Here is a 26,808-nt window from a genome sequence, read left to right on the forward strand (position 1 = left end):
GGATACACTTGCTGAGTGATCTCCAAAGCTCCCCCCTCCCCAAAATTCATTTATTTTTCTGTTATATTGCAGTATTCTGACAAGTCCCTGTACACCCAGCTGTGCTTTTACCGGTACATTTTTGATGTGGAGTGTGCACTGGAGAAACTTATTACCGATCATGAGAAAGGTACGTTAAAATACTGTAATTACCTTTGAGTTTAAAGTGGAAATTTGCATCATAAAAGCCAGACCTACTGTGTCAGGCTGTTCATGCAGCATCGCACCACTGTCTGAGAAGCAGGCCATGGGAGCTGTTGTGAGCACAGGCATCCCCTGCATGAGGGGCGGTGGCATAGGAATCCCCGGCTTTGGCCCCCTCAGCCTTTCTCACATTGTTCTCTATTAAAGCTGGGCTTTGAGGGAGGAACAGTACAGAAAGGACTCTTTAAATGCTATATTTTAAAAATGCTATTTTCTATAGAGTTTAGTAATTGTAATGAAGTAAGCATAGGCAACGTGATCGTTGGACCTACAAAAACCAGATATTACCAGAAAAAATAGACCTGGAGTATGTCTCTGCTGTTTACTAAAAGCCTAGGTTCATTTTGAGACACAGGACTGGGGTGGAGTTCTTTTATTGACTCCATCCTAAGAGAACATATAGATGCCTCAGCCCAGATTATCAGGTGCTGCCTATGTCTTACACAAGACTTGCAGGCACTGTGGGGCTTAATAGGCCTGAGAAAAGCTTTGTTACATAACTTAAAATATTTGAAAATGTCATGACAAGTGCATGGGTTTTTTTTCCTCCTACCTGAAAATCACATTGACAACTTTTCTATTACCTGTAAAATATTTAAAAAGGTGAGTTTACACATTTTTTGTATTAGTTACCTATAAAGTGTTTATGTTGTTTGCCATTGAACATCAGCAACATTTTGTTGGTCAGTGCCAGGGCTAGAGGCAACCTCAAGGACATATAGAAACCTACAAATACTTCTGAATTTCCCAGATAACTGAATCACTATGCCCTTGATTTGGTCTTAACTCTTCTGTTCTAGTCATAATTGACTTCAGTTCTTCCATTTACAAGATAGGCTAGAATTTTTTTTTTTAATGCCTTGACTTATTCTGTCTTTGAATATAAAGTACTTTATGACTGATAGAGATTTTCAAATATTAGTATCTTGTCTTTAGATGTTCAACAATACCTTGGGCTATCTCCACAGCTTATTTTCAGTGAGTTAATTAAATTTATAAGAGAAAATTTATTATATAAAGTTGTATATCTACATATATATAAATTAAATTTATATACGAGAACAAACTCCTTTAATCCATTAGTAACTAGGTTTTTGAACTTTCTTTCATGACTGGTATCATCTAGCCCATGTTCATTTGCATATCAACAATAAGTGTTTCTGTTTTACCTCAAAGGATCTTTCCTTAAAGGCCTTAAGCATTTAGAGAATTAAGTACTATTTGATGAGTACATTGTCCGTTTCTGTCAAGTTTGTTACCTCTTTCTGGGTACCTGTATATTAGAACCTGATCCCCTTTTACTTCTTTCTGAATCCAAATTGGTCCCTAGATGTTCTTAGATTCCTAGGGGATAGATTCCTCTTCCAGACATTTCCAAAATTCTTATCTGAAGGGCTGAATGATGAGCAGTTTTCAGAAAGCCCAGTGACTTGGAGACTTGTAGAATTGATCTGTAAAGTCATTGGAAACTTACCCCTGCTTTTTAGAGAGCATGGAGGAGTGTATGTTGCTCTCCTGAAAAATAGGATGGAACAGAGTAATCACTTGCAAAATTCTTGCTTGGCAAAAAGGGAGAAGTGTTGATAGAATCTGTATACTCACGCTATTTAGTTCCGTTTCACAAGTTTAAGGATTGGGACTTTTTTTTGTCATTTGCTTCTAATAAATACACTATTCAGGAGTTCAGAGCCAAAACGGCATGGAATTACTGACTTGTTCTTTTACATATCAGAAGGATAAAGAAAGTAAAGCAAAAGAAGGGTACAAAATGGATGTCTGACAGAAAGAACTTCATTAAACGTTTCAAGATCCTTTTGCTTTCTTTATGGAGTGTTAATTAGTGTAACTATTTTTCCTTTGATCTGCTTATTATTCCTAAATTGCATCTTTGGAATGAAGGAATTTGGATAGAATTTACTTGGTCTGGACATTTTTGGATAATTTAGTAGTGGTAAGTGGTGGGATAGAAATGAGAGGCTAGGTCATGCCATAGTCCAAGAGCACAGGTTTCCTAACAAATGACATTTGATAAGCTCGTACCTAAGAGTCACCTGGTACATGTAAAAATATAAATCCATGGCTCCTACACCCAGAATTTCTAGTTCAGAAGGTATGGGGTAAAATTTAAGAAAGTCCCCCCAAACAATTCTGAACACATGATTTGGACAGGTTCTAAGTAGAAGAGATTTGAGTACAGGTTGTAATCCATAGGGAACAATTGGAGAGCAACAATATTCTTACAGTCCATAGGTGAACAGTTAGAGGGGAAACTTCCATAAGTATAAATTAATGTAACACATATAAAATTCACTTCTCACTTTATGAGTTGGAGTGAAATGTTGTCTTCTGATTAGCTATTCAAGGGAGATTTGCTGTTAAAAAGAATTGAAAATCTGTGAGATCAAGAGGGCAAATAAATTTATTCAATTTGGACCAAGGCCAGAACACCAATAGATGTTAACATCGAAAGTCCTGTGAAAAATGACAATAGTTACACACAATTATATTATTGAGAATGGAATCTAAGTATTGTCTGTCAACAAGTGCCCTGAAACTGGCGTGTAAAGTATTTACCATAGACTCTCCTTTACTCTTGGTACCTAGCAACATTTCCTTCGCTAAGATAGTTTTACCATTTCCATTATAAAGCCCATATTTTGAGGGTTGTAACTGGATGGTGGCTTTAATCTGTGTTTGAAACTCGTCAATTTGACTTGGGGAAAAAATCACATACAAGTTATTGGAAAGAGGTTTATTTTTATGGTGAAAAGTAGCTCTCATCAAAGCTTTTTCCTGTGCTTTGCTTTTCAAATGAAGGTTTACAGGCCATTAGTCCATAATGTGAATTAACCCCATTTGGTGTTTTTCCCTTTCCTTTAAGATGATAAGGGACTGTTTTTCAGTTTGGTGAAGTATTTACTGCATATTCACTATAAATACATAACATTTTAAAAATCTTATTTCTTTGGGGCTTGACATTATTATTGTAACTGCTCCAGAATGTACACAGATGGCATAATAGATCCAAAAGTTTTAGAGGAACATAGTGGCAATATATGAAGTAAAAATCCATTTCCATGGTGGCAGCACATAATGGTCCCATTTGGCTGCCTCATCCCAGGGGGGCCTTGGCCTGAGTAGGGATAAGTGAACTGTTTGAGGGAGACATGAATCAATTCAAATCTTTGCCCAGTTGTCTAAAGTAAGTCTGCTTAAAAATAAAGGAAGAAAAAGAGTCTGACTTTTCTCAACTGAGTCTTTTTTCATTTATTCAGCAGCGATAAAAACAGTACATATATATTTCCTATTATTTGTTGAATACCATCCTAAATGTCAGAAAAACAAAGATGGTCAATGCTCCCTGCCCTAGAGGAGCTAAGAGCCCTTTGCAGACACAAAAATTCAACTGCAGCTAAGTGTGATAAACCACTAATGTGGTCAAATTGTTTTGGAAGCAAAGAAAGGAATCCACCAACTGCCTTTCTTAATAGACTATTTTTTAGCACAGTTGTAGGTTCACAGCAAAACTGAAAGAAGGTACAGAGATTCCCCATGTACCTCCTGCCCCCCACACATGCACAGCCTTCCTCATTATCAACATCACCCACCAGAGTGGGACAGTTTGCTGAACCTATATTGACACATTGTTATCACCCACAGTCCATACTTGACCTTAGGGCTCACTCAGTCATTCTGTGAGTTTACACAAATATATAATGACATGTATCCACCATTATATTAGATTGGTGCAAAATAATTACAGTTTTTACATTGTTGAAATTTGCCATTTGATATTGGAATACACTCTTAATAAATGTGGTTATGTTACATACATCATTTTAATGTACATTTCTTGCTTTTTTTGAGTCGCTTAATTGTGTCTGACTCTTTGTGACCCTATGGACTGTAGCCTGCCAGGCTCCTCCATCCATGGGATTTTCCAGGCAAGAATACTGAAGTAGGTTGCCATTTCCTTCTCCAGGGGATCTTCTCGACCCAGGGATTGAACCCTGGTCTCCCACATTGCAGGTAGACTCTTCACTGTCTTAGTCACCAGGGAATCCCAATGACTTATTACTTGCTATTTATATTTATTTTGGAGTATGGAAATAATGTTAGACAAAAGTAAATTTGAGCGATTTTCTTAATTTGAGTTTAAAATGGGTCATAAAGCAGCAGAGACAACTTGCAACATCAACAAGACATTTGGCCCAGGAACTGCTAACAAACGTACAGTGTACTGGTGGTTCAAGAAGTTTTGCAAAGGAGATGGGAGCCTTGAAGATGAAGAGCATAGTGGCTGGCTGTTGGAAGTTGACAGTGAGCAAACTGAGAGCCATCATCTAAAGCTGATCCTCTTACACGAGAAGTTGCCAGAGAACTCACGTCAACCATTCTATGGTCATTCAGCATTTGAAGCAAATGGGAAAGGTGAAAAACTCAGTAAGTGGATGCCTTATGAACTGACCAAAAATTTTTTTAATTGTTTCGAAGTGTCATCTTCTCTTATTCTACACAACAAGTCATTTCTTGATTAAATTGTGATGTGCGATAAAAAGTGGATTGCGTACGACAGCTGGTGACAGCCAGCTCAGTGGTTGGACCAAGAAGAAGCTCCAAAGCACTTTCCAAAGCCAAACTTGCACCAGAAAAAGGTCATGGTCACTGTTTGGTGGTTTGCTGCCCATCCGATTCACTACAGCTTTCTGAATCCTGGTGAAACCATTATATCTGAGAAGTAGGTTCAGCAAATCAGTGAGATGCACCAAAAACTGGAACACCTGCAACTGGTATTATTCCACAGAAAGGGCCCAGTTCTCTACAACGCCCGACTGTACGATGCACAGCTGCTTCAGAAGCTGAACACATTTGCCTCATCTGCCATATTCATCTGACCCCTCGCCAGCCAACTACCACTTTTTCAAGCATCTCGACAACTTTTGCAGGGAAAATGCTTCCACGGCCAGCAGGAGGCAGGACATGCTTTCCAAGAGTTCGTCAAATCCTGAAGCATGGATACTTACACTACAGGAATAAACAAACTTATTTCTCATTGGCAAAAATGTATTGATTGTGATGGTTCTTATTTTTATTAATAAAGATGTATTTGAGTCTAGTTATAATGATTTAAGTGGGCTTCCCTGGTGGCTCAGACAGTAAAGAATTCCTGCAATGCAAGAGACCTGGGTTCGGTCCCTGGGTTGGGAAGATCCCCTGGAGAAGGAATGACAACCCACTCCAGTATTCTTGCCTGGAGAATTCCATGGACAGAGGAGCCTGGCAGGCTAGATTCCATGGAGTTGCAAAGAGTCTGACACCATGGCACAACTAACACACATTTACAAGTCAAGGTCCAAAACCACAATTATGTTTGCATCAACCTAATAGTATCAGACACTGCCCTAAAAATCCTCTGTGCTTCTCCTAGTCACCTCTCTCCCCATTACCCCTCGGCAGCAGCTCTTTTTTTTTGTTTTTTTTGTCTTTTTCTTTTTTTACTGTCTCCGTAATTTTGCCTTTTCCAAAATGTCATGTGATTGGAATCATATAGGATGTGGCTTTTTCACATTGGCTTCTTTCACTTACTAAGATGCATTTTAAGTTTCCTCTGTCTTTTCATGACTTGGTAGCTCATTTCATTTTTAGCACTAAAAATATTCTCTTATCTTTTCGAAAGCAAATAAGTGGTTGCTGGGGGGAAGGATGGGGGTAAGGGATAATTAGGTAGTTTGGGATTGATATTGACGTGTATGCACTGCTGTATTTAAAATAAATAACCTGCAAGGACCTACAGTGCAGCACAGAGAACTCTGCTCAATGTTATGTGGCAGCCTGGAGGGGAGGGGGCTTTGGAGGAGAATGGATACATGTATATGTATGACTGAGTCCCTTCACTGTTCACCTGAAACTGTCACAACATTGTTTGTTAATCAGCTATACAAGACAAAATAAAATGTGTAAAAAGATATATTCTGTTGTCTGGATGTATCACAGTTTATTCATCAATTAGCTTACTGAGGGACATCTTGGTAGCTTCCAGTTTTCAGCAATTATGCATAAAACTCATGTAAACATAATCCATGTGCAGGTTTTTGTGTAGACATAAATTTTCAGCTCCTTTGGGTAAATACCAGAGAACAAATTGCTAGATCATATGATATTTAGTTTTGTAAAAAACTGACAAACTGAATTCCAAAGTGGCTGGACCATGTTATTTTCCACTGAGCAGTGAACGGGTGTTCCTGTTGCTCCACATCCTCCTTAGCATTTGGTGTTGTCAGTGTTCATATTTTGGCCATTCTAATAGGTGTGTTGTGGCATCTTGTTGTTTTAACCACCCTTTTCCTAATGGCATATGATTTGGAGCATCTTTTCATATGCTTATTTGCCATTCATATGTCTTCTTTGGTGAGATTTCTTTGGCCCAGTTTTTAATTGAGTTGTTTATCTAAGAGTTCTTTATATATTTTGGATAACCTTTTTTTAAAAAATCACATCATTTTTTAAAATTTCTTTTCTTTTTTCCTTTTTTTTCCTCAGATTTTATTTTTTTTTAACTTTACAATATTGTGTTGGTTTTGCCATACATCAACATGAATCCGCCATAGGTATACATATGTCCCCTCCCTCTTGAACCTCCCTCCCACCCCATCCCACCCCTCTAGGTTGTCACAGAGCCCCAGTGTGAGCTCCTGGTTTTCGTCAGACAGCAAATTCTTACCAGCTATCTTTTTTTACATATCATAATGTATATGTTTCAGGGCTACTCTCTCTATTCGTTTCACCATCTCCTAAAATACCTAGGATAAAATACCTAGGAATAAATCTACCCAAAGAAACAAAAGACCTGTATGCAGAAAACTTTAAGACCCTGATGAATAACTGTCTTTTACCAAATGTGTCTCTGGCAGATATTTTACCTCGGTCTGTGGCTTGTTTTTTTTTATTCTTTTGAACTTTAATTGCCTTTTCACTTTAATGTTTGATTTTTCCTTCTTCCTAAAAGCAAAAACAGAAAAACCACTTTCTTTGTTCCTGTTCTATCTTACCAGATTCTTATCTCCTCTTATTCTGTGTGTCAGCTGTTTGTAGTAGCATGGTGTGTTACTCTGCTGCACCTGCCATAACACAGTACCACAGACTGTGTGGCTTAAACAACGAAATGTATTTTCAGACTGTTCCGGAAGCTAGAAGCCTGAGATCAAGGCATCAGAAGAGTTGCTTCTTCTGAGGCCTCTGTCTTTGCCTTGTAGATGGCTATTTTCATCCTGTCTTCACATGGTCCTCCCTCTGTACCTTTCTGTGTCCCATTTTAACTTAATTAGCCCTTTAAAGGCTGTATTTCCAATATTGTCACAGTCCGAGGTACTGGGGGTTAGGACTTTAACCCCTCTTCGATAAGAATTTAGGGGTGAAAGAAATATGATTCAACCCATAACACATGGTCTTCTTGGTGAAATTTTTACATGTTGCATTTGTCTCTGCCAGAATAGGGACACCAGGATTTAGGACTGTGGTGAAGAAAGGAATTGAAGCTACAGCATAAATGTTAGCAAAAGGATGGTGCTTTACCTGTGGACTTTTGAAAAGCATCTGTTAGGAAGACTGATTTCTCAGTGAAGTCTCTTTAGGTCTAGAAAGACTCTTGTTCAGGTCACCCCTGTTTCTTGCAGAGGACCATGGGCAGCCTGAGGGCCACAGCCTACTGGACAGTCCCTTTCAGAGGCTGTGCTCCTTGCTTCTTTCAGTATGGTGAAATTCCCAATGACTTCCCCTCTCAAGCTTTTTTCTCACTTCCTTGCTTTGCTGTTTTTTTCTTAAGCTGTCCCTTTCTTGTTACCATTGCTCTTCTTTTGTCTTTCCTTTATACGTGATGGTCAAGTCTGTAGGTATTTGTTGTTTTTGTTAGTGTCACCAGAATTACGCTAACCCTATGTAAGGTACTTTGTATAGTTTCCTATCTTCCTTTCAGATGTCCAGCATGGGTCTGCACAGCAGCCCCACGAGGTAACAGTGGATCGTGCCCCATTATATTGATGAAGAATTTGAATGTAGTATATAAGCTTCCTTCTTTTGCGTTCCCATAGCACCCTGTGAGTGCCCTTCTCATAGGATTTGTCCTGGATTGTTTTTTTCTCTTCTACTGAGTTCATGGAGGCAAAGGGTCGTACCCTGTTGATCTGTGCTTTGCCCATGGGGGAGCCAGCTAACTAAATATTTGTTGAAGGAATTCTTAGCTCAAAATATGGCCACATAAGCACTTTGAGAACTGTGGAGTAACAAGTCCTAGGAAGCAATTCTGTCCATGAATGGATGGCAATGTGTTGGAAAGTTCTAAAACCATATAATAATACATCTATTGTTCACATGATTCATGTGTGCCATAAATTAATGTCACAAAAGTTCCTTGACATTTTTGGATTTAATATCTGTCATTTCAGCTCTTTGCAAGTGAAACTAAAGTTGAGTGATGTCCTAGCTCTCATTTTGCTGATGCCAAATTTGAATTGATTCAAAAGAATGTCAAGTCACTTAACTAATGAGTGAGCCTGGGTGACTGCCCCTCATCCACACTGCCACAGAGTCCTGTTCTCTGCTCACCATCAGCCAAATAGTTACACTCATGAAGTGGTAATGAATTTATTACATTGTGGAAAGTAGGGACCCCAAAGAGAGATAACAACTAATACTAAAAAGCTAAGGAGTCTAAAAATGTGCTTTGGGGTTTTGTGTGGGGTTTTTTGCCAGAAAATAAGAATTGTATGGAAAAAATTATATGGTTTAGTGCATATAGGAATTTGGAGTTTTCTGAGGGTCTTAAGACAGCTCCCTTTTTGATGTTAAGGATTTCTACTATTCCTAACTGCTAAAGAGAAAGCAAAAGAGTTATATTATTGCTAGAAGTCTGAAATACAAGTAGCAAAGAGCCGCTGGAGTCCTCTCTAAGCCAGTTGGCACTCTTAGAATTTACTTTGTTAAAGCCTCACATGGCTGTGTCAGACACCCTGTCTGATTCAGTTCTAATGTCACTTTTTTAAGCCCATGGGCTATTCCACTGAATTTTAGAAATGGACCTTTTCTGTGTTTTTAATAATACCAGAGCGCACACAAAACAATTCATACCTACCAAATACATGGAAAAGTAAAGGTAGAATTTCATTTAAGCACTAATTTGCTCATAAAATTATATTTTTCATAATTATGAAAAACAATTTTCATTACAGAAAACGGTTTTGAAATGGGCAGCTTAAAGTGCATTTTCCTTTGTTTCATTTTCTTATGAATGAAATATGATCTGATGAGACTTCCCTGGTGGTCCAGTGGTTAGGATTCCACACTTCCACTGCGGGGGACATGGGTTCCATCCCTGGTGGGAACTTGGATCCCACATGCTGTTTTCTGACACAAACATAAAAAAGATCTGAGGTTTGGGGAGCGGGGAGGTCCTTTTTCTTGTCACCCCATTCCTTTCATTAGTTTAAGTGAATTTTTTATCAGGGGAGACACTAACATGGTAGTTTAGAACAATTTATGATTAGGGAGTGATTGTAGAAACAAAGAATTTTGATGATAGAAAAAATGGCTCATATAACCCTGAGCTTTGGGGAGGGGGGCCTCATTGTTGTTAGACATTACATAGTTTCAATGTTTAATGACTTAGAGAAATACTAATAATACAAGGTTAAAGTCCAAAAGTAAGTAACTATTATGATTCTAATGTGTAGTTTATATACACAGTGGAAAAATTGGTAAGAAACACTAGAATTGTTTACAGCTGTTATCTGTGGGTGGATTAAGGATAATTTTTATTTTCTCCTTTATATAAGATGGACATGTACTGCTTTTTTAACAAGAGGCAAGTTATGAGTGGAAATTTTACAAAGAAATGTTTTATTCAACTTGAAATAATGATTCCAATAATTTAGCAGTTGAGGGAAAAAATAACATACTGATGAACCCAGGTCAGCTTTTTTCTCCCTACATTATTTTCCACGTCAGTTCTAACACCTTGTTACTCAGTGTGATCAGTAAGCAGTAGCATAGGCATCACATGGGAATTTGTTAGAAATGCAAAATATCAGGTTCTCCCCAAACCTCCTGCACCAATATCTACATTTTAACAAGATTCCCAGGTTATTCCTGGGTGTATTAAATGTTGAGAAGCACTGGTTTAAGACATTCTCCCCTCTTAGTAACTAAAGCCTACTTCCATTCTATTCATCCATTGATTCGGAGCATCCTTTTGGCAAAACTTTAAAATGACAGGTTTGAGGTGGAATTAGTATGACAGCCTTGTCTTCTAAAGTGTATTCTGTAATTAAGCTTAAAATTGTAGTAGCCTTAGCAGACCTAGGAGAGTGGGGAAAAGCAGGAAATCATGATTTCTTCCACTTTTTTTTCTTGTTAACTAAATGGAACAAGAGAGAAGTAAATTAAGATTTTTCAAATCTTAGTTTCAAAATGGCTTTCAGCTTCTCAAGATGAGTGGCTTATAAAAGAGAAAACTGGAATGTAGCTCTATAGCCACTTCATACAAGGGCCACTTTGTATATGCCCAGAGTACAGTCTCCCCCAGTCACCACATTCTGGTCCTCACGACAACCTTGATTCAGCATGCTTGTAAAGATTTCAAGGTATTGAACTAGAATTTTTTCAAGTGAAACCAAGATTGTATTTCTTAATTTTGGTACTACAAAATTTACTTTGGAATTTTCCTTACTGTTGCTGACTTTCCTGTTCTTTTTTTTTTTTTACTTTACAGTACTGTTATGGTTTTGCCATACATTGACATGAATCCTCCTGTTCTATTCTTATGCTCAATACAAGAATGACAAAGTTGATGTTTTCCTGTGGCAGACTGGAGCCCCTTCATACTGCTTTGCTTTTCTCTCTGAATACTGCCAGTTTTGTTTTTGTTTTGTTGTTTATCTAAAGACAACTTTACAGTGTGACAGAAGAAAAACTACATTTTCCAGGAAATTGTCACCATAGTTGCTTTGCCAGTAGTGGAGATGTCTTTATATATTTTATGTCATCCTCTTTAAGATAGCAAAAGTTGTGTACAACCAAGTTGCTGTGTATTTGGACAACAAACTTCTGGATTCTGATAGCATGCCTTTTCTCTAAGCCTACCGTAAATATGCACTCAAGTTTTGCACTTTTATGTAGAAATGAGCTCACAAGCATGATGTGATTACAAATGTGTTATGAGTTTTATAAAATCTTTTCCTAGTATGTCCTTTCAGTGGGCAATTTCTTTGTCCCTTTTGACAAGTGTAGCAGCATATAAGCAAGGGCATTATCTAGGTGATGGTGCTATGGTTGATGGTCTTCTTTGCAAAACATGCTGTCATTTTTCAAGTGTTTGAAAGTGGGAAAAACCTAAGATTTTTTTCATGTACTTTAAATATATATACTTCTATCACCAATGAGGAAAAAATATTAAACCATTTTCAAGCAGTTAGACGATAATGTGAGCTAATCACTTTATTTTGAAGAAAAGTATTTTTAAACAGTTGAGCTAGTGAATTTACTTTTAAAATGTATTGTGCTTACACAGTAGATGGTTTTATTTCCATGATGTTTTTTACTACATAATTATACATCTTAATTACGTAATTACTATCATAATTATTATGTAATTGCATGTACTTCCACTAATTACAAAATCAGGAAGTGTAATTATCTAGTAAAAACTTTATGAAATTTCATGCACTAAAAATTACTTAAAAGGCTATTCCAGTGGTCTTCTAGGAGACTTTCCATGGTGAGTCTTAGTCCTGACTTTAGGTTAGAACTTGAACTCAAAGGCCAGGAGAAGGACAGTTAGAAACAGACCAACACTAAACTGAGTATGGCAATCTAGGTAAGATGGCCCATGTTCCTTATGAATTAAAGCCAGGGAGCATTTGCATTTCTTTGTGTTTATGGAATTGTGATAAAAATAATATCTTATATTTGAGGTAGCATCACAAAAACTATCAATAAAAAAGTCAATTCTTAGGAAACCGTTGGTTAATAGAATTGACAATCAAGGCATTAAGGTTATAAAACAGCCAGGTCCTCTATGATTCTGTAGTGTGAATGGCTCATTTAGCTATCTCAATCTTTAAAATAATAATAAGAATAATATTATTATTGTTTATTTAAAATTGTTTCTTTTGTTTAAAGAGGGCTGCTACCACCACCACCTCCCCCCATTTGTGTTTATATTTACCAAGTTGGGAGCAAAGATATCAAAAAAGCATAATCCTTTTCTACTATTACTTGATGTCAAAAGGAGCTTTTGAGACATAAACATACACACATAAACATGTAACATCAGACCCTAAATAAAGACAGAAGGTTTAATTCAATAAAGCTCTGATGTCTTTACCATTCAAAGCGACATACAAATTGCACAGTGAAACAATAGTCATGACAGCAAATTAGATATGACATCTAAATTATACTACAAAGAGAAATCTCAGAACCATTTTTGGTCTGTAGGAATCTATTTTAGCCCAGGTTTAAAACCCAGTGTGGAGACTGCTTTATTGTCTAAGTAGGGTAATGTTGTAGAAGACTAATTGGAGGTTGGTTGAACTAATTGCAGATTAATTAGGAGAAAAAAGCTTATAATATTCATGGCAGAGAAGAGAGTAGATCCTTTAACTATCAAGATAGAATGTACTCTAAGTTTTAGGAATAGTGAATTATCGATATTTGTATAACATCTATAGTAATCTGTTATAACGTGACTAAATAAAGTACTTGGGTTAGATATAGTTAAACTAAATTTTCTTCCTCTCAAAATTAGTGCTTTTTGCTAGAAATGTATTGAATCAACCATTTAAAATGTATAACACTACTTCTTTTAAAAATGCAGTTTTAAATATTAAAAGGTCTGTAGTCTTAAAAGCATATGGCATTCCCTTTGTTGTTTTTATTGTTCTTAATATTTCTAAAGAAGCACACGTTGTGGTTTTATCAGCTATTGACTTTATGAGTTTTTAATACCAACTAAAATTTGTAATAAATGTGACTTTAAACCAAAAAGTCAATAAAATATATACAAACACCAGTCCCATTTGCTTCAAGCAAATTAGAGGATTTAAAGTCATCCAGAATTGTTTCATGCTCTCAGAGATATTTGAGATTTAAACAGATTCATTCTGACTCTGGTATTTTTCTCTAGTAGTTTGGGATTATTTTTAAATTGCATATTCTTTTCCTCTTGGGAATCTTGCTCTTTTACTTGGCCCAGAATTTAATGTCTCCATCATTTCTTATTTGCCTTATCTCTGTGGTGATAGCATTTCTTCTCAGAAGTGTTTCTGTTCCTTTTATGTTTATGAGAGACAGCACTTGCCTTTCGTGCATCTTTTTAATTTTTTTTTTTGTTTTTCTTTTTACCAATTGCATGTGCCATATCAGAATAGCCTCTAATGGTTAAAAGTGAAGTGTTTTTGCTTGGCCCTCACCTTTCTGACTACAGTACAAATTTAATTTTTAACCTGACTTAATGTTTAAATCAACTGGGGTTTTTTGTGGGTTTGGTTTTGATTTGCCTTGCTCTTCACAAAAACTGACTTTGTTTTCATTATTGTCTGTAGTTCTTTAAGTTTTCCATAACTGTCTAAGGGCTTCAACTGTAATTTTTAAAGTTTGCTTGTGTCCCTGTGATATCTTCAGTTACTCAGTAGCCCCAGGCCCAGATGTGGTATTGTTTTGCATGTGATCAGTCAGCTTCCATTTATTATGTTATGCTGCACTGTCATGTCCATATAATAAATACAGACTCTGGTATACAAAGAAGACTCATCATCAGTTTGACACAGTCTTAGAGTAATTCTTTTTATAGTTGTCATGAATTTATTCAGGCCCATCGGCATTCTCTTACCTTGTGGCCAGCAGGACAGTAACTAGACAGAATTAGTAGTCTGTCATTGAGTTCAAATAAGTTAACATTTTTTGCACTCTCCCCTGTGTAAGTGCCCTGGGAAACCTATTTGCCGTAGTACCATCCTTTAGAGCTTTAAGGCTTAAATCAGCTATGCTCACAAAAAGATAGGTTTACAGGCCAATTTAGATACTGACATACTTTTCTTGTTTTAAGAAATTATTATAAAAGCCAACTCCACAAGTAAGATCACCAGAGCAGGTTTGTAAGTCTGGTTTTTCTGTTTCTCCTTGCTTCACACTCCATCCCGCCAAAATTCATTCCATGAGTGTTTGTCGAGTCTCTGCCTTGTGTGATATGTAAAGGGCCCAGGTACAACCAAGACCTTGCTCTTGTTTTAGACCTTGCTCCTGTTTTAGAGGTTATAATACTTCTGATCATTTTCTTATTCAAGCATTCACCCTCTTAAGTGCCTATTTTTTTAAGGACTTTATATTTTATGGAGAACGTTAACATCCATTCTCTTCTACATTACCTATTAGATAAAGTAACATTTTTCAGATGAAAAAATAACCTGAAAGAGATGAAATGACTCTCCTGAGGTAGCAAAGCTGCAGGGTGTGAGAGTCCAGCCTTCTTTGCACTGTCACGCTGCCCTACTCAAGGTAGGGAAACTTTGACCTGAAGGCGAAGGCAAATAGAGGGGCTGGCGTGAAGTGCTACAGGCTGTCCCACATTCAGCTCCAGGAAGGATTCCCAGTGGAGATGGAACCTGAATTGGGCCTTAAAGAGCAGATGAGATTTCAATAGGCCAGATGCTGGCATGTAGTTTGGGACTTAAGTTTTGTCTTTCCCTCTATTCTTTAAGTACTCTATTGCTGATCTAGCTTTTTATAAATTAAAGAACCTCAGTTGACAAATGCATGATTTTTAAAACACATTTGAATTGGAGGTATAGTCAAAAAGAACTTATTAAGAGGCTGTTCTATGTGGAGCTTAAAACCCAAGACTGGAAGCTGGAAAGCTGTTTGCTCTTCACTCCCCACTGTAGCCAGTGGTGCTGTTTTGAAAGAAGTTGACTCCATCCTGCAAGATTCATCTGTCAGAAGTGTATCAAAGTGTTTTCCTATCTTAAATAATTTAGCTTAGATATAATAATGTAAGTATTTTGACATGAAAACATTACATACTGTGATATATTCACTTACCTTAAAACAGACATCGTTGACTTTAAAAGAAAGAAGTATGGCAAGATAAAACAAAACAGAAATCAGAAATAGGAATTAAAAAAGATGAATGACAGATGGAATTAGGGTATTTTTTTTGGAATTAGTTTTATGTAAAAGATAAAAATAAAATCCTTTGGCATTATGACCAGAGAATGTAAAAGTGTTCTTTCTTGAAGCATGATTAATTTTTTAACTATCATCACTATGAAAGTTTAGATATACATAGGACCTGTTTTATGTAGTAAATGTTTTTTCCTAAAATTATTCCTGTGTTTTATTGGTATGTTATATATTATCTTACCAAAAAATAGATGCTGAAAAGTCAGTGAAATCCGAGATAAAAGAGAGGCTCTGAACTAAGCTTGTCTTAAGGAAATTATCCAGCAGAGCACACAGTGGTCTCTCTTAGTAAAGACTTTATCACTTTTAACAAGTGTGCCACAGTAAATTTATTAGTATGCTACAAAGAAATTTTCAAAATAATTAAGACTAAACTACACTTGTCAAAATAAATGAATGAAATACAATTTTGAATCATCTTTCTTCACTTATTGCTCATTTGCATAATTCAGTAACTTACACAGGAGTCTTTCAGTTATTGGTGTGAATTAGCAAGGTTCTGCTATTCCTTGCTGTACAGGCGGGAATTATGCTACCATGTAATTAGCTATTCCAGACATGGACTAACGGGAAATACCAAAGGGCACAGCAAAATCTAAAGAGACAAGGCAGGGAATCTAAAGACAAGAGACAATCAAAGACACCCAACAAACTCAAGCTGGTAGACCACAGGGAATTTTGAATGAAGCCTCTTAATTTATTTTGAGAATAAGAAATCAGTAGTATGAGAGAAATCTCAACAAGATTAGCTGACTAAGCCTACTTAAAAAAAATATCTCTATAGTGCATGGTGCGCCAGGTTAACCACTCCTGTTTGTTAGTCTGTATACAGCTCAACAAATAGCCGGCAAAGCCTTTCATGGGTATATAGTGGCTTTCCATTGAGGTTTTCACTCTTTGAAGGGGGTCGTTTATACCAATGAGATCTGTAGATGCAAATTGCTTTCCCTATATGTGAGGGGTCATTCCTTTCACAGCAGACTTGCTCATCTCTTTTATAGAGGTTTTGTTATTTTCTACTGCTCCCAAAGGAATGATGGGAATCATGCCCCCCCAACCCCCATCTAACTTAGCATCCAAATCTTTTCCTTCCAGCTCTGTGAAACTTTTGTGTGCTGATCTTTGAAAACAAAACAAGCTGTTGGCAGCAACCCTTAGCCCTGAATCAAGAAACTTTTTTTTTCCTTCTTTCAACCTGAAATAGCATCTTTAGATTTGTCCCTTCTCTCACCTAATTCTAAGAAGATTTCTTCCTCATTGCAGCAGTGTCACTGTAACATGCTAGGACATGTGGGAAATTCTTGAAAGCAATGTCCTGAAAATGTCATTTTTAGTTTGGCTCCCAAATGATGTAAGCTCATTGGAACTAGAAGAGCAGAGACGTGAAGGGATCTGTTTAAGGGTTAGCTATGGAAACCTAACTTCTGATCCCATTACTGAAGTGGAGGAAAAGATAATATTTGTCTTTTGCCTAAGCTTTTAAAGAATCATACAAACAATCATAGGTTTTAGCCTGTAGTGTTCAGGAGCCTTAGGGAGAAGGATTTCAGGCACACTGTGGGAGCACTCTGTAAATATTTGTTGTTTGTTCCTTCCTTCTGCTAGAGTTTTTTTTTAATTTACTGTTTTTTATTATTTTTAATAAAAATTTATCTATTTTAATTGGAGACTAATTGCTTTACAATATTGTATTGGTTTTGCCATACATCAATAGTTTTTTGAGCACCAAGGGCACTGACCTAGGCTCCTGAAAAATAGTATTAAAAGTCTACTTTCTGAAGCGAGAATGTCCAGTTCAAGTTTTTACTTTCTACTTCTTCCTAGATAAGTAACTTTGGGTCATGTAACCTACCCTGTGTGTATCCTTTGTACAGCCTGGAGGAAAATAGTGCCTGCCTTGTAAGGTTCATGTTAAATGGGATGATACAGAAACAGAGTAATATCTAAAATGCATAGAATAGGGCTAGGCACATAGTAAACATGCAGTGAATTTCACTTGGTTTTATTATTTCTGAGAATAACACTTTATCCAAACCACTGTGATAGTACTTATTATAACTATTATTCATTCCATCTGAATTGATTTCTGAAGCCTCTCAGTGACCATGGTTTTTTGTATTTGTATCCCCAGCCTCTGGCACAATACCAGATGTGTTTTAAATGGTCCATTATTAATTGTTAGATGATTGCAATATGAAAAAGACATGTTTCTACTCTCAAGGAGCTTAAAATCAATTGTGATAACTGTCATATACTTCTCACTATCAGTACTAATGGGAGGGGTTGAAACACGAATAATCCACAAGTCATTTCCATGTTGTTCACATATTTCCCTTATCAGTAATAACTGTTGTCTGTTTTCTAGGGAGGGTAAAAAAATAGTTGTACTTGTGTGTAGAAATGTGGCCAAACCAAGTTCCTTAATCATATACTTTGGCATGCTACTTCTTAACAACTGAAATGTATCTTTTATACCTTTTAAAATGACAGGTGTCCAGATGCCACCACCAAACATCTGGTTCAGTAGGTTTGAGATGGGGCCCCAGTAACTATGTATTTTAAAAAGCCCCACAGAGACTCTGATACACATCTGTAGTATTGAGACTCTCAGAGTTAGTTAAACTCTTCAGACTTTAATACTGCTTCTTGTCAAATAGGTATCAAGTTTGACTTTGATATAGAAAGAGAGATTGGGTGGCATCTAGATAACAATTTAAATAGATGGTAGAAAGGAAAATTAAATCAAGCACATGAATTATTTCCTAGGTAAGGGAGTCATTTATGATGTTCTATCACCTAATATAGCATTTGAGAATAAACTGAAGAGGAAAAAGGGCTAGGGAAAAGCAAGCTGGAAGAAATTGTTTTTTGGTAATGAAAGAAGATAAAATAAATGCTTTTCAGCAAAATTGGTGGTAGACGCACCAGTTATTTTCAACATTAACTTATATCATGAAAGTAGGAAAAGGCCACTGTGGAGGGTGGAAAGTCCTCAAAGAAATTAGATGGGTGACTAAGAAGTATCCTAACCCTGGCATTTGGGCATCTCCATAGTTGGGATTTCTGGGACCTTTCCCACCTGCTGTCACCTTTGCCTTACCTTTGGGCTTAGCTGGCTGAGTCCTCGTAGATCAGCCCTTTGCAGTTTCACATTGCTGTCAGTCACCCAAAGGGTCTGGGACCAGGTGGTAGTCCTGAAGGTATTAGAAGGACATGTCTGGGCACCACAGTCATACTTGGCCTTACCTTGGGTCTCTGGGCAGGACAAATAGCTTGGTTAGCCCCATTTCCCAATGTTGGGGTCTTAGAGCTAGAAAAGAGTCTCTGATCAGCCTTATCTCATACTGTTAGTTTCAGACCATCCCCCTTATGCCTAAAAGCATTAAGATAGCAACTGCATGGCACCTGCAGGTTAGACCCCTCCCTGAACAGGCCTTGACACCACCGTGGCTACATCCCTCTGCTTGTGAGGTTTTTCCCCTACCTGCATGACTCACCTCAATCCCGACTCTACCTGTTGATATTCTGTTCATCCTTTAAGGCCTCCCAGCTAGAAGTGATCATTTTGTCCTCCAGCTCCTGCAGCTCTTAAGCACTGCCCCTTGAGATTATAACTCTGAGAACGGGAACCACGCTAGATACATTATTGTGTGACTGGTGGCAACTTGCCTCTGATAGGTACCTAATAAATAGTATGAGACTGTTTTTTAGAATAGTGTAGAAGCATAATACATTGTTTTTTATAGAGTACAGTAATGTTTATAGAATACTTTTCTGACTCCCTTCTCTCTTCTCTTTGCCATTGTACTCTGCAACTGTATGATAAAACTTTTTCCATACAGTTACATCTATACATTCATCAGACATTTAGCCCATGCCCTCTCCTCACTCCATGGTCTTGATTTTCCACTCAGATTTACCTACTTCCTGATAATTCCTAATAGAGTTTAGCTGTGATTCCATGCACATTAGGAAATGGAATAAATTCCAGACTAGATATTTCTTTGTTCAAACCGTGAATCAAATGAACACCCTACTCTATCAGCAAAATGAATCAGGAAGTCCAAGGATTGACATCACATGAGGACCGTCACTGCCCAGACCCACTGCCTGCCCTCCAGAACCTGTATATAGATATAGCAGCTGGCCATTTTGCTTGTGGATTTTTCTAGTGGCTCACAGTTCTAGCTCTTTAATGACCTTGCCATCTTTGAATTGCTACCAGTGCTCAAAATTTGTTCTTTGATTTTACCAGTCTTTATGATATCTTAATATGCCTGGAGGCCATCTCTGGACAGCTATGTGTAGGTGGGGAGATGGAGGCGACTCAGGCTTGTAGTCTCCTGTGTTCTTGTCTCCCCACAGGACCTTCATTGATGCAGCAGGAAGGCATACATCTTGATGGCAGTGTCAGTTGTAAACACTCCTGTTATTAATAGCCTGGGGCGGAGTGGGGGAAGTAGTAGGCCCACATGAAATGTGGAAAGAACCTATACCTTGCGTGTAATGTGCAGGATACACTCTAACAGGGTAATCATTGCACAATATAATTGCAAGAGAATGAACAAGTTAGAAAATCTGTTCCTGGTTTGCCACTGACTCACTTTGTGGCATGGGCAAACCATTATTACTCTTTGATTTAGTTGTCTTATTTGTTCAAAGAAGAAAAAAATAACGTGTTTAAAAGCATTCTGAAATTCCTCTGGAAGGAGGTCTATAAGTGCAAAGTACTGTTGTTCTTTTTATTATTATTATTGTTAGTGTTCGGGTATGATTCAGTTTTATGCTATGTAGTCCACAGATGTTTCAATGGTTCTCATTGATGAATTACAAAATACTTCCATGTCATTCTGTTTCACTGCACTGATAACAGTTTGGCACATCTTTGTTTTTTAACCCCAAAATATGTGTCCAGAATAGATCTCATTAATACAATAGAATTACCAAATTAAATATATCTATAATACTTTCTTTTTTTAAAAAAAAACCTCCTTAAAAACGTGGTTACCAACAACTACTAAGTAAGACCTTTAATTACTGCCAATCTTCTCTTGAAAGTAACAGTGCTTATCTTGAGTACTTTGAACTGTAAGTGGTATTCAGTACACAGTGGGGTTGTAATGCGATTATGAAGTGTACCAAGTTGGTGATAAATAAGCATGATAAACCATATATTTGTATTAGAAACAATATTTGAATTATCAACTGAATAAAAAGGCTGCAACTGCTGGTTCCTTGGGGTGGGTATATGATAAAAATAAAATACAGTTAAATACACTTGGAATAAAAAATTGTGTATGCTCCCATATACAGTACAGAAACCTTTTAAATTTAATGGGCTTTTGAGTACTCCACATTTAAATTACTGGGAGAACTATTAAAAGATTTATTTTGCTTTATAGCAGTAAGCTTTCCAAATTAGGAATTTTTTTAAAATATCTCAACTCATTCATTCATCAGTAGAGACCTATGGCTTTTATATAAAGCATTATAGTTCTTCCCCAGATTTCCAGTAATTTTCCACTGGAGTAGCAATGTAAAAAGAAAAATATTCTCTTTAATTATAGTAAAAAGTGTAATTTTCTGTATCATTTTCCTTTTTTTCTTTTCTAAGCATTTGGTTCAAGAGGACATAAATTATTTTCTAAATTTGGGTCATTTATAATCTTAAAGCATTTAAAGCCCATGTCTGTTTTTTAAGTTATATATAGTTTTGGGTTTTTTTGTTTGTTTCTTTGTTTTTTGCCCCTCAGCATGCAGGGATCTTAGTTACTTGACCAGGGATCAAACTTGCACCCTTTGCATTGTAAGCTCAGAGTCTTGACCACTGTACTGCCAGTGAAGTTCCTTAAGTGTTATGTTTTAGTAACCTAGAAATAACTTTAATACTGGGGATAGTAATCTGTATAAAATAAATAACACTGTAAATTTCATTTCTGTTTCACCATGAGGTACAGTGAGGAGTAAATTTCATGCATTTGTTTGTAAGAGTGTCCTGAAGCTTTGAATCATGGATGGAGAAGGAAGTGTAGCTGCTATGTGAAACCAGAGGTCTCGTAGCACAGCTGTGGGCACATATGACCTCTAAATGTGTTTAAATTTGCCTGAAGAATGTTTACCATTTTTAATTAGTTGCTAATATTTTTTAAACTGGAGATTTCACATAAAAAGCCAAATTTCTGGGCTTCTTTCAAAAGTCAGTGTCTGACTACACTAAGTCAACATTCCTGAATGACAACAATTGACTGGAGCCCAGTAGAAGCTAAAGCAGTTGGGACAGAACTTGAGTTCTCCAGTATGCTTCCACCCTACCTCAGCCCCCTTCATTCATTTCTTTTACTCATGTGGCTACTGTAGGCATTTGTTTGCTAAATATATCTGGAGGTGTGCTTTCTCCTCCTTCTTTTTTTTTACCATAAAAAAAAGGAAGGGAAGGGGCCATAAAACTTGGGATTTTTAAGCAGTAAAAAATCATCTAACTCATATTAAAAATGCAAAAAGATTAAAGTCACCTTCATAAAGTACAAATCACATAAAAATATACCACTTACTAGCAGCTAACCTTTTTATGGTACTCTGATCCTCACAGTGTCCCAGGGAGTTAGGATAACAATTACATACTCAATCCACCAAGAAGAAAACCAAATATTAGTGAGGCTCATTAATTTGTCCAAACTCACAGGTGCTAAGTGGAGCAGCTGAGATATAACCCAGCTTCAAATGGTAGTCTAGAGTAGCACTGACCAATATGATTTTTTTCAGTGAGAGAAATGTTCTGTATCTATGCTGTCAAATGTGGTAACCTTTAGCCACATATGGCTGTTGATAACTTGAATGTGGCTAGTATTACTAAGGAATAGAATTACTGAGGAATAGAATTTTAATTTTGAGTTATTTAAATTGAAATAGTCACATGTGATTAGTGACTGCCTCGTTGGGCAGTGCAGAACCCTAAGAGCTCTGTTTTTTCCTTCATCACATGGTCTCTGTATTGAACAGTTTTTTGTTTTGGGGGGTTTTATTTTTGCTATAAAATTTTTTATTTTTTAAATGAATGATAATTGCTTTACAGAATTTTGTTGTTTTCTGTCATACCTCAACATGGTCAGTAAAATTCATCAAAAAGTTTCTATAAGGTTTCCTCTAGTTACTTACCAGTGGCAAGTATCCTTTCCACCAGGAGTTCAAGATCTGTTGAATATTTTCTGTATCTGCATAGATTTCCCTGCGTCATACACAGTAGTGTTCTTTGTAACAAAGTTAGAAGTTCCAGTGGTAAGGTTCTTATGTGCAGAATCTGCAAAAATTCCTCACTCAGATAAAGAACATATTTGGAGGTCTGTTTTAACATCAGAAATAATGTAGATGACCAGGACAGTCTACTTCCCTGGTCTTTTTTATGGTCTAGGCCAGCGGTCCCCAACATTTTTGGTACCAGAGACTGATTCTGTGGAGGACCGACTTTGTGGAAGACAGCTTTTTCACCAGCTGGGCGGAGAGTATTTCAGATAATTCAAGTGCGTTACATTTACTGTGTACTTTATCTCTATTATTATTACATCAGCTCCACCTCAGCTCATCAGGCATTAGATCCTAGAGACTGGGGACTCCTATTCTAGGATACTAGTGGTTGTTATACAATCATGAAAGAAAATTCATAATCTTTGATGGTTAGCTGGTTTGAATTGGATCACAGTGACTTTTAGAAAGGTGACCATTAGCTAACCTCTCTGTCAATTAACATAGTCATTAATTTTAAAATGATATCAATTTAAGACGCATCCTGATTTTAAAGATGTTAAAACATGGGGGAGGGTGTTCATCTTAGAATTGGTAAAATATAATCTGTCAGTGGGCTTCATCTCCATTTGGTCAGCTTATCACCAGGGACAGCATTGAGATGCAAATGTCAACTCTTTGCTCAGTGGTTAATTAAACCCTTCACTTGGGCTGTCCCCTTCCACACTACCTTTCGCTGGTCCTGACTAATTAACAGAGTTTCCAGGCAGTTAGGAGTGGGTTTAAGCTCTTGCTCAGTAACAATTTGATCACTATAGTCACTGTATTTGAAAATCACCCTGTCCCACAAATGCAGGCAAGGATACTGTATTATAATAAATAGTACTGGAACAAGCTTAACCAATCACCTTCTAGCACAGGGGCAACTCAGTAGCACTCCTTTTTAGAATACCACATGCTGTAATTCAAATTATCACATTAGCTATCCAAACGCACCATTTGTTTTTAAATACTGGAGTGTTTACCTGAAAATTTCCCCTTTTCATCTTCCTGCCCCACTTCACCAATACATTGTCATTGCAGTGACAGGTTTATTTGTGTGCCTTAATATCCTCACTTTCTGTTATTTTAAAAATATATTCCTATGTTGCCATGACAGTGTTCTTGAGCATCTTGAAATATTAGTCATTATGGAGTAGGTTCATGTTACTCATTTTTTCATGATACTCTCTTGACTCTTCCCTTTATTCAGACTTTGAAATATTTCAACACTTGAAAATTCCTTCCTTAAATTTTTTGTATCAGTCTTACTCTGGAAACTGAGCATGCCTACTGAAACCTTAACATCTGTTAAAAGAAATTTGGCAGTTTGAAGCAACAAAAACAGAAGCATTTCTTGCCCATGAAGGAAGGAGTCTGACACCTAATAGTTGCCATTTTGGACACTGCTGTGAAAAGTTCCCAAATACAAGCCACTCAGAGTTTACACTTGTACAAAATTCATATATGAATTAGTGAATATCATTCATTACATACTAACAAGGAATCCTAAGTGCATTGGTAAATATGTTTGTTTGAACGATATAAAATTGCTGGCACTTGACCATTTTTGACCTACTAAAAAAATTAACCTGACATGATCCATTCTAATATAGGTTCAGACCAGAGCAGTGTATATAAACTGCTGTCTCCTGTCTCTACTTTTGCTGTTTTCTTTTCTTTTTATCAGTTAATACTTTTAACACAGCAGCATTCTCCTTGCTACTACCCTTTTATATTTCTCAATTATTAATATTTTTTCTAGTGGTCTTTCCTTTCTCAACTAATTCCCCAAACCTAGCCTCAGAATTACTGGCACAGAGAAGGCTTGGTTGCAAGTACCTCTGGGATGCAATTAGTACTTACTGCTTCAAGTGTTTGATGCATTTTAAGATTTTCATTATTTTAAAAGATTGGTGTTATTGAATACATTTACTGCCCAATAAGCTACCATAGTCCATCCCTTCTCAAAAGAAGAAAGCAGAAGGAAAAATGCTATCTTTTGTTCAGTGCTGATAGAGGCCATGCTGTGGGATGTCTTTGTTATGACATGATTTGGCTAAAGCACCTCTGGAGAATAAAATTGACTAATACGTATCCTTTGTTATATTCACCTTTTATTCAATTGAATGAAAATTAATAAATTCCTATAGTTTTTTAATAGTTTTTTGTCTTTGGATCTTTGTCTCAAAAGAGAAATGGGATGTGTATTATATTTTGTTAGAAGTTTATTAAAGATAACAACCATCACTTGGTCTGAAACACTAGAAATTGTGCCATTTGTATCCCTATCCATCTGTATTTGTAATTTCCTAGTTTCCAAGGGTATATAATGACTGTTCATATGTTCATACTTAACCGTATTTTTGTTACTATTAATTTGCTGTTTTTATTTAAAAGGGATCTGTCAGTAGTAGTTGGTAACGTCAAGTAAATAAAAAAATGAAATCCCTTATTACTTTACTGAACAGTTTGACTCTTTACGTATGGTTGTGCTACTCTTTGCAATAATCTGCAATATAGATGTTCTTTTCCCCATTTTACACATGTGGTGCTGAGGTCAGCCTAAGTTATTTTCTAGGACAGTAATCTAAATCTAGTATAGTTCCATAATTAAAATTGGATCCAAAAGACTCCAAAGACTTTAACCCCAGCCCACCCTTCCTCTGTGGCATCTTTCCTAGCTTTTTAAAAAGAAATCCTTAAACACCTATGTCACCACAGTGCCTCTCACCATGTATGTACTGTCCTGTACCTTTTTCTATGAATTTATTTTTTGTGGGTTTTTTTTTCCACAGTTAATTGTGAGGTTTTTTAAAAAATTTATTTTTAATTGAAGGATAATTGCTTTACAATGTTGTGTTGGTTTCTGCCATACAACAAGATGAATCACCCGTAAGTATACATATGTCCCCTCCTCCTCGAACCTGCACCCCTGCCCCATTCCAACCCCTCTAGATTGTCACAGAGCATTGGGCTGAGCTCCCTGTGTTATACAGCAACTTCCACTGGTCTTCTGTTTTACATATGGTAATACATATGTCTCAAAGTTACTCTCTCAATTTGTCCCACCCTCTTCTTCCCACACTATGTCCAAAAGCCTATTTTCTATGTCTACAAGTCTGTTCTCTATGTCTGCATCTCTATTCCTGCACATAAGTTCATTACTATCATTTTACTAGATTCCACATACGTGCATTAATATATGATATTTTTTTTCTCTTTTTGACTTAACTTCACTCTATATAACAGGTTCTAGGTTTATCCACCTCAGTTCAACCAAGTCAAATTTGTCGTTTTTATGGCTGAGTAATATTCCATTGTATATATGTACCACATCTTTATCCATTTATCCATTATCTGTCAATGGCTGTTTAGGTTGCTTTCATGTCCTGGCTATTATAAATAGTGCTGCAATGAATATTGGGGGGTACATGTATCTTTTTGAATCATGGTTCTCTCAGGGTATGTGCACAGTAGTGAGATTGGTGGGTCATATGGTTCTCCATAGTGACTGTATATGAGTTTGTTTTTCATTTACCAAATATTTACTGATGGCCTACCAGGCACCAGGCATAGCCAAAGGTGTCTGTCCTCATGGCACATTCTGTAGGAGAGAGACAAATGCAGTAATTTCAGACAATAACAACTCCTCCTAGAATAGTAAAATGGGGGGGGAGTGGTTTGGTGTAAGGGGTAGGATGTTCTTTGTGAGGAGGTGACCTGAATGATAAGAAACCAGCCATAGGAAAGTCTGCAGGCAGGTTATTCTAGGCCAAGGACAAGAGGAAAGAGCCTGGGGCTGGAGCATCTTGCAACTGCTTGGGGACAGGTGTGGCTGGAGGCCCGCCAGTGAGGGGGAAGTAATAGGAGATGAAGATGGAGGGAGAGGCAGGGGCTAGATCTGGGTCAGGAGTGTGAATATTATCCTCAGTACAGCAGGAGGCTCCTCAACGCTTTGAATAGGGGAATGGCATGATCCACTTTAAGACTTGTACAATGCTGGCTACTATTTGGTGAGTGACGCTAGACTGTGTTTCCACCATGGGAGCCTTT

General features: G+C 37.0%; 1 protein-coding gene across 1 annotated transcript in view; it reads left to right on the forward strand.

Moving 5' to 3' along the window:
* Positions 1 to 26,808, forward strand: part of POLA1 (DNA polymerase alpha 1, catalytic subunit) — a 291,484-nt gene that overhangs the window by 225,001 nt on the left and 39,675 nt on the right. The window contains exon 36 of the mRNA XM_070289875.1: positions 73 to 169. Coding sequence (XP_070145976.1) covers positions 73 to 169 — 97 coding nt within the window. The remainder of the gene's footprint in view (positions 1 to 72; positions 170 to 26,808) is intronic.

The sequence above is a fragment of the Ovis canadensis genome, chromosome X (assembly GCF_042477335.2).
Source record: "Ovis canadensis isolate MfBH-ARS-UI-01 breed Bighorn chromosome X, ARS-UI_OviCan_v2, whole genome shotgun sequence".
Taxonomy (NCBI): Eukaryota; Metazoa; Chordata; class Mammalia; order Artiodactyla; family Bovidae; genus Ovis; species Ovis canadensis.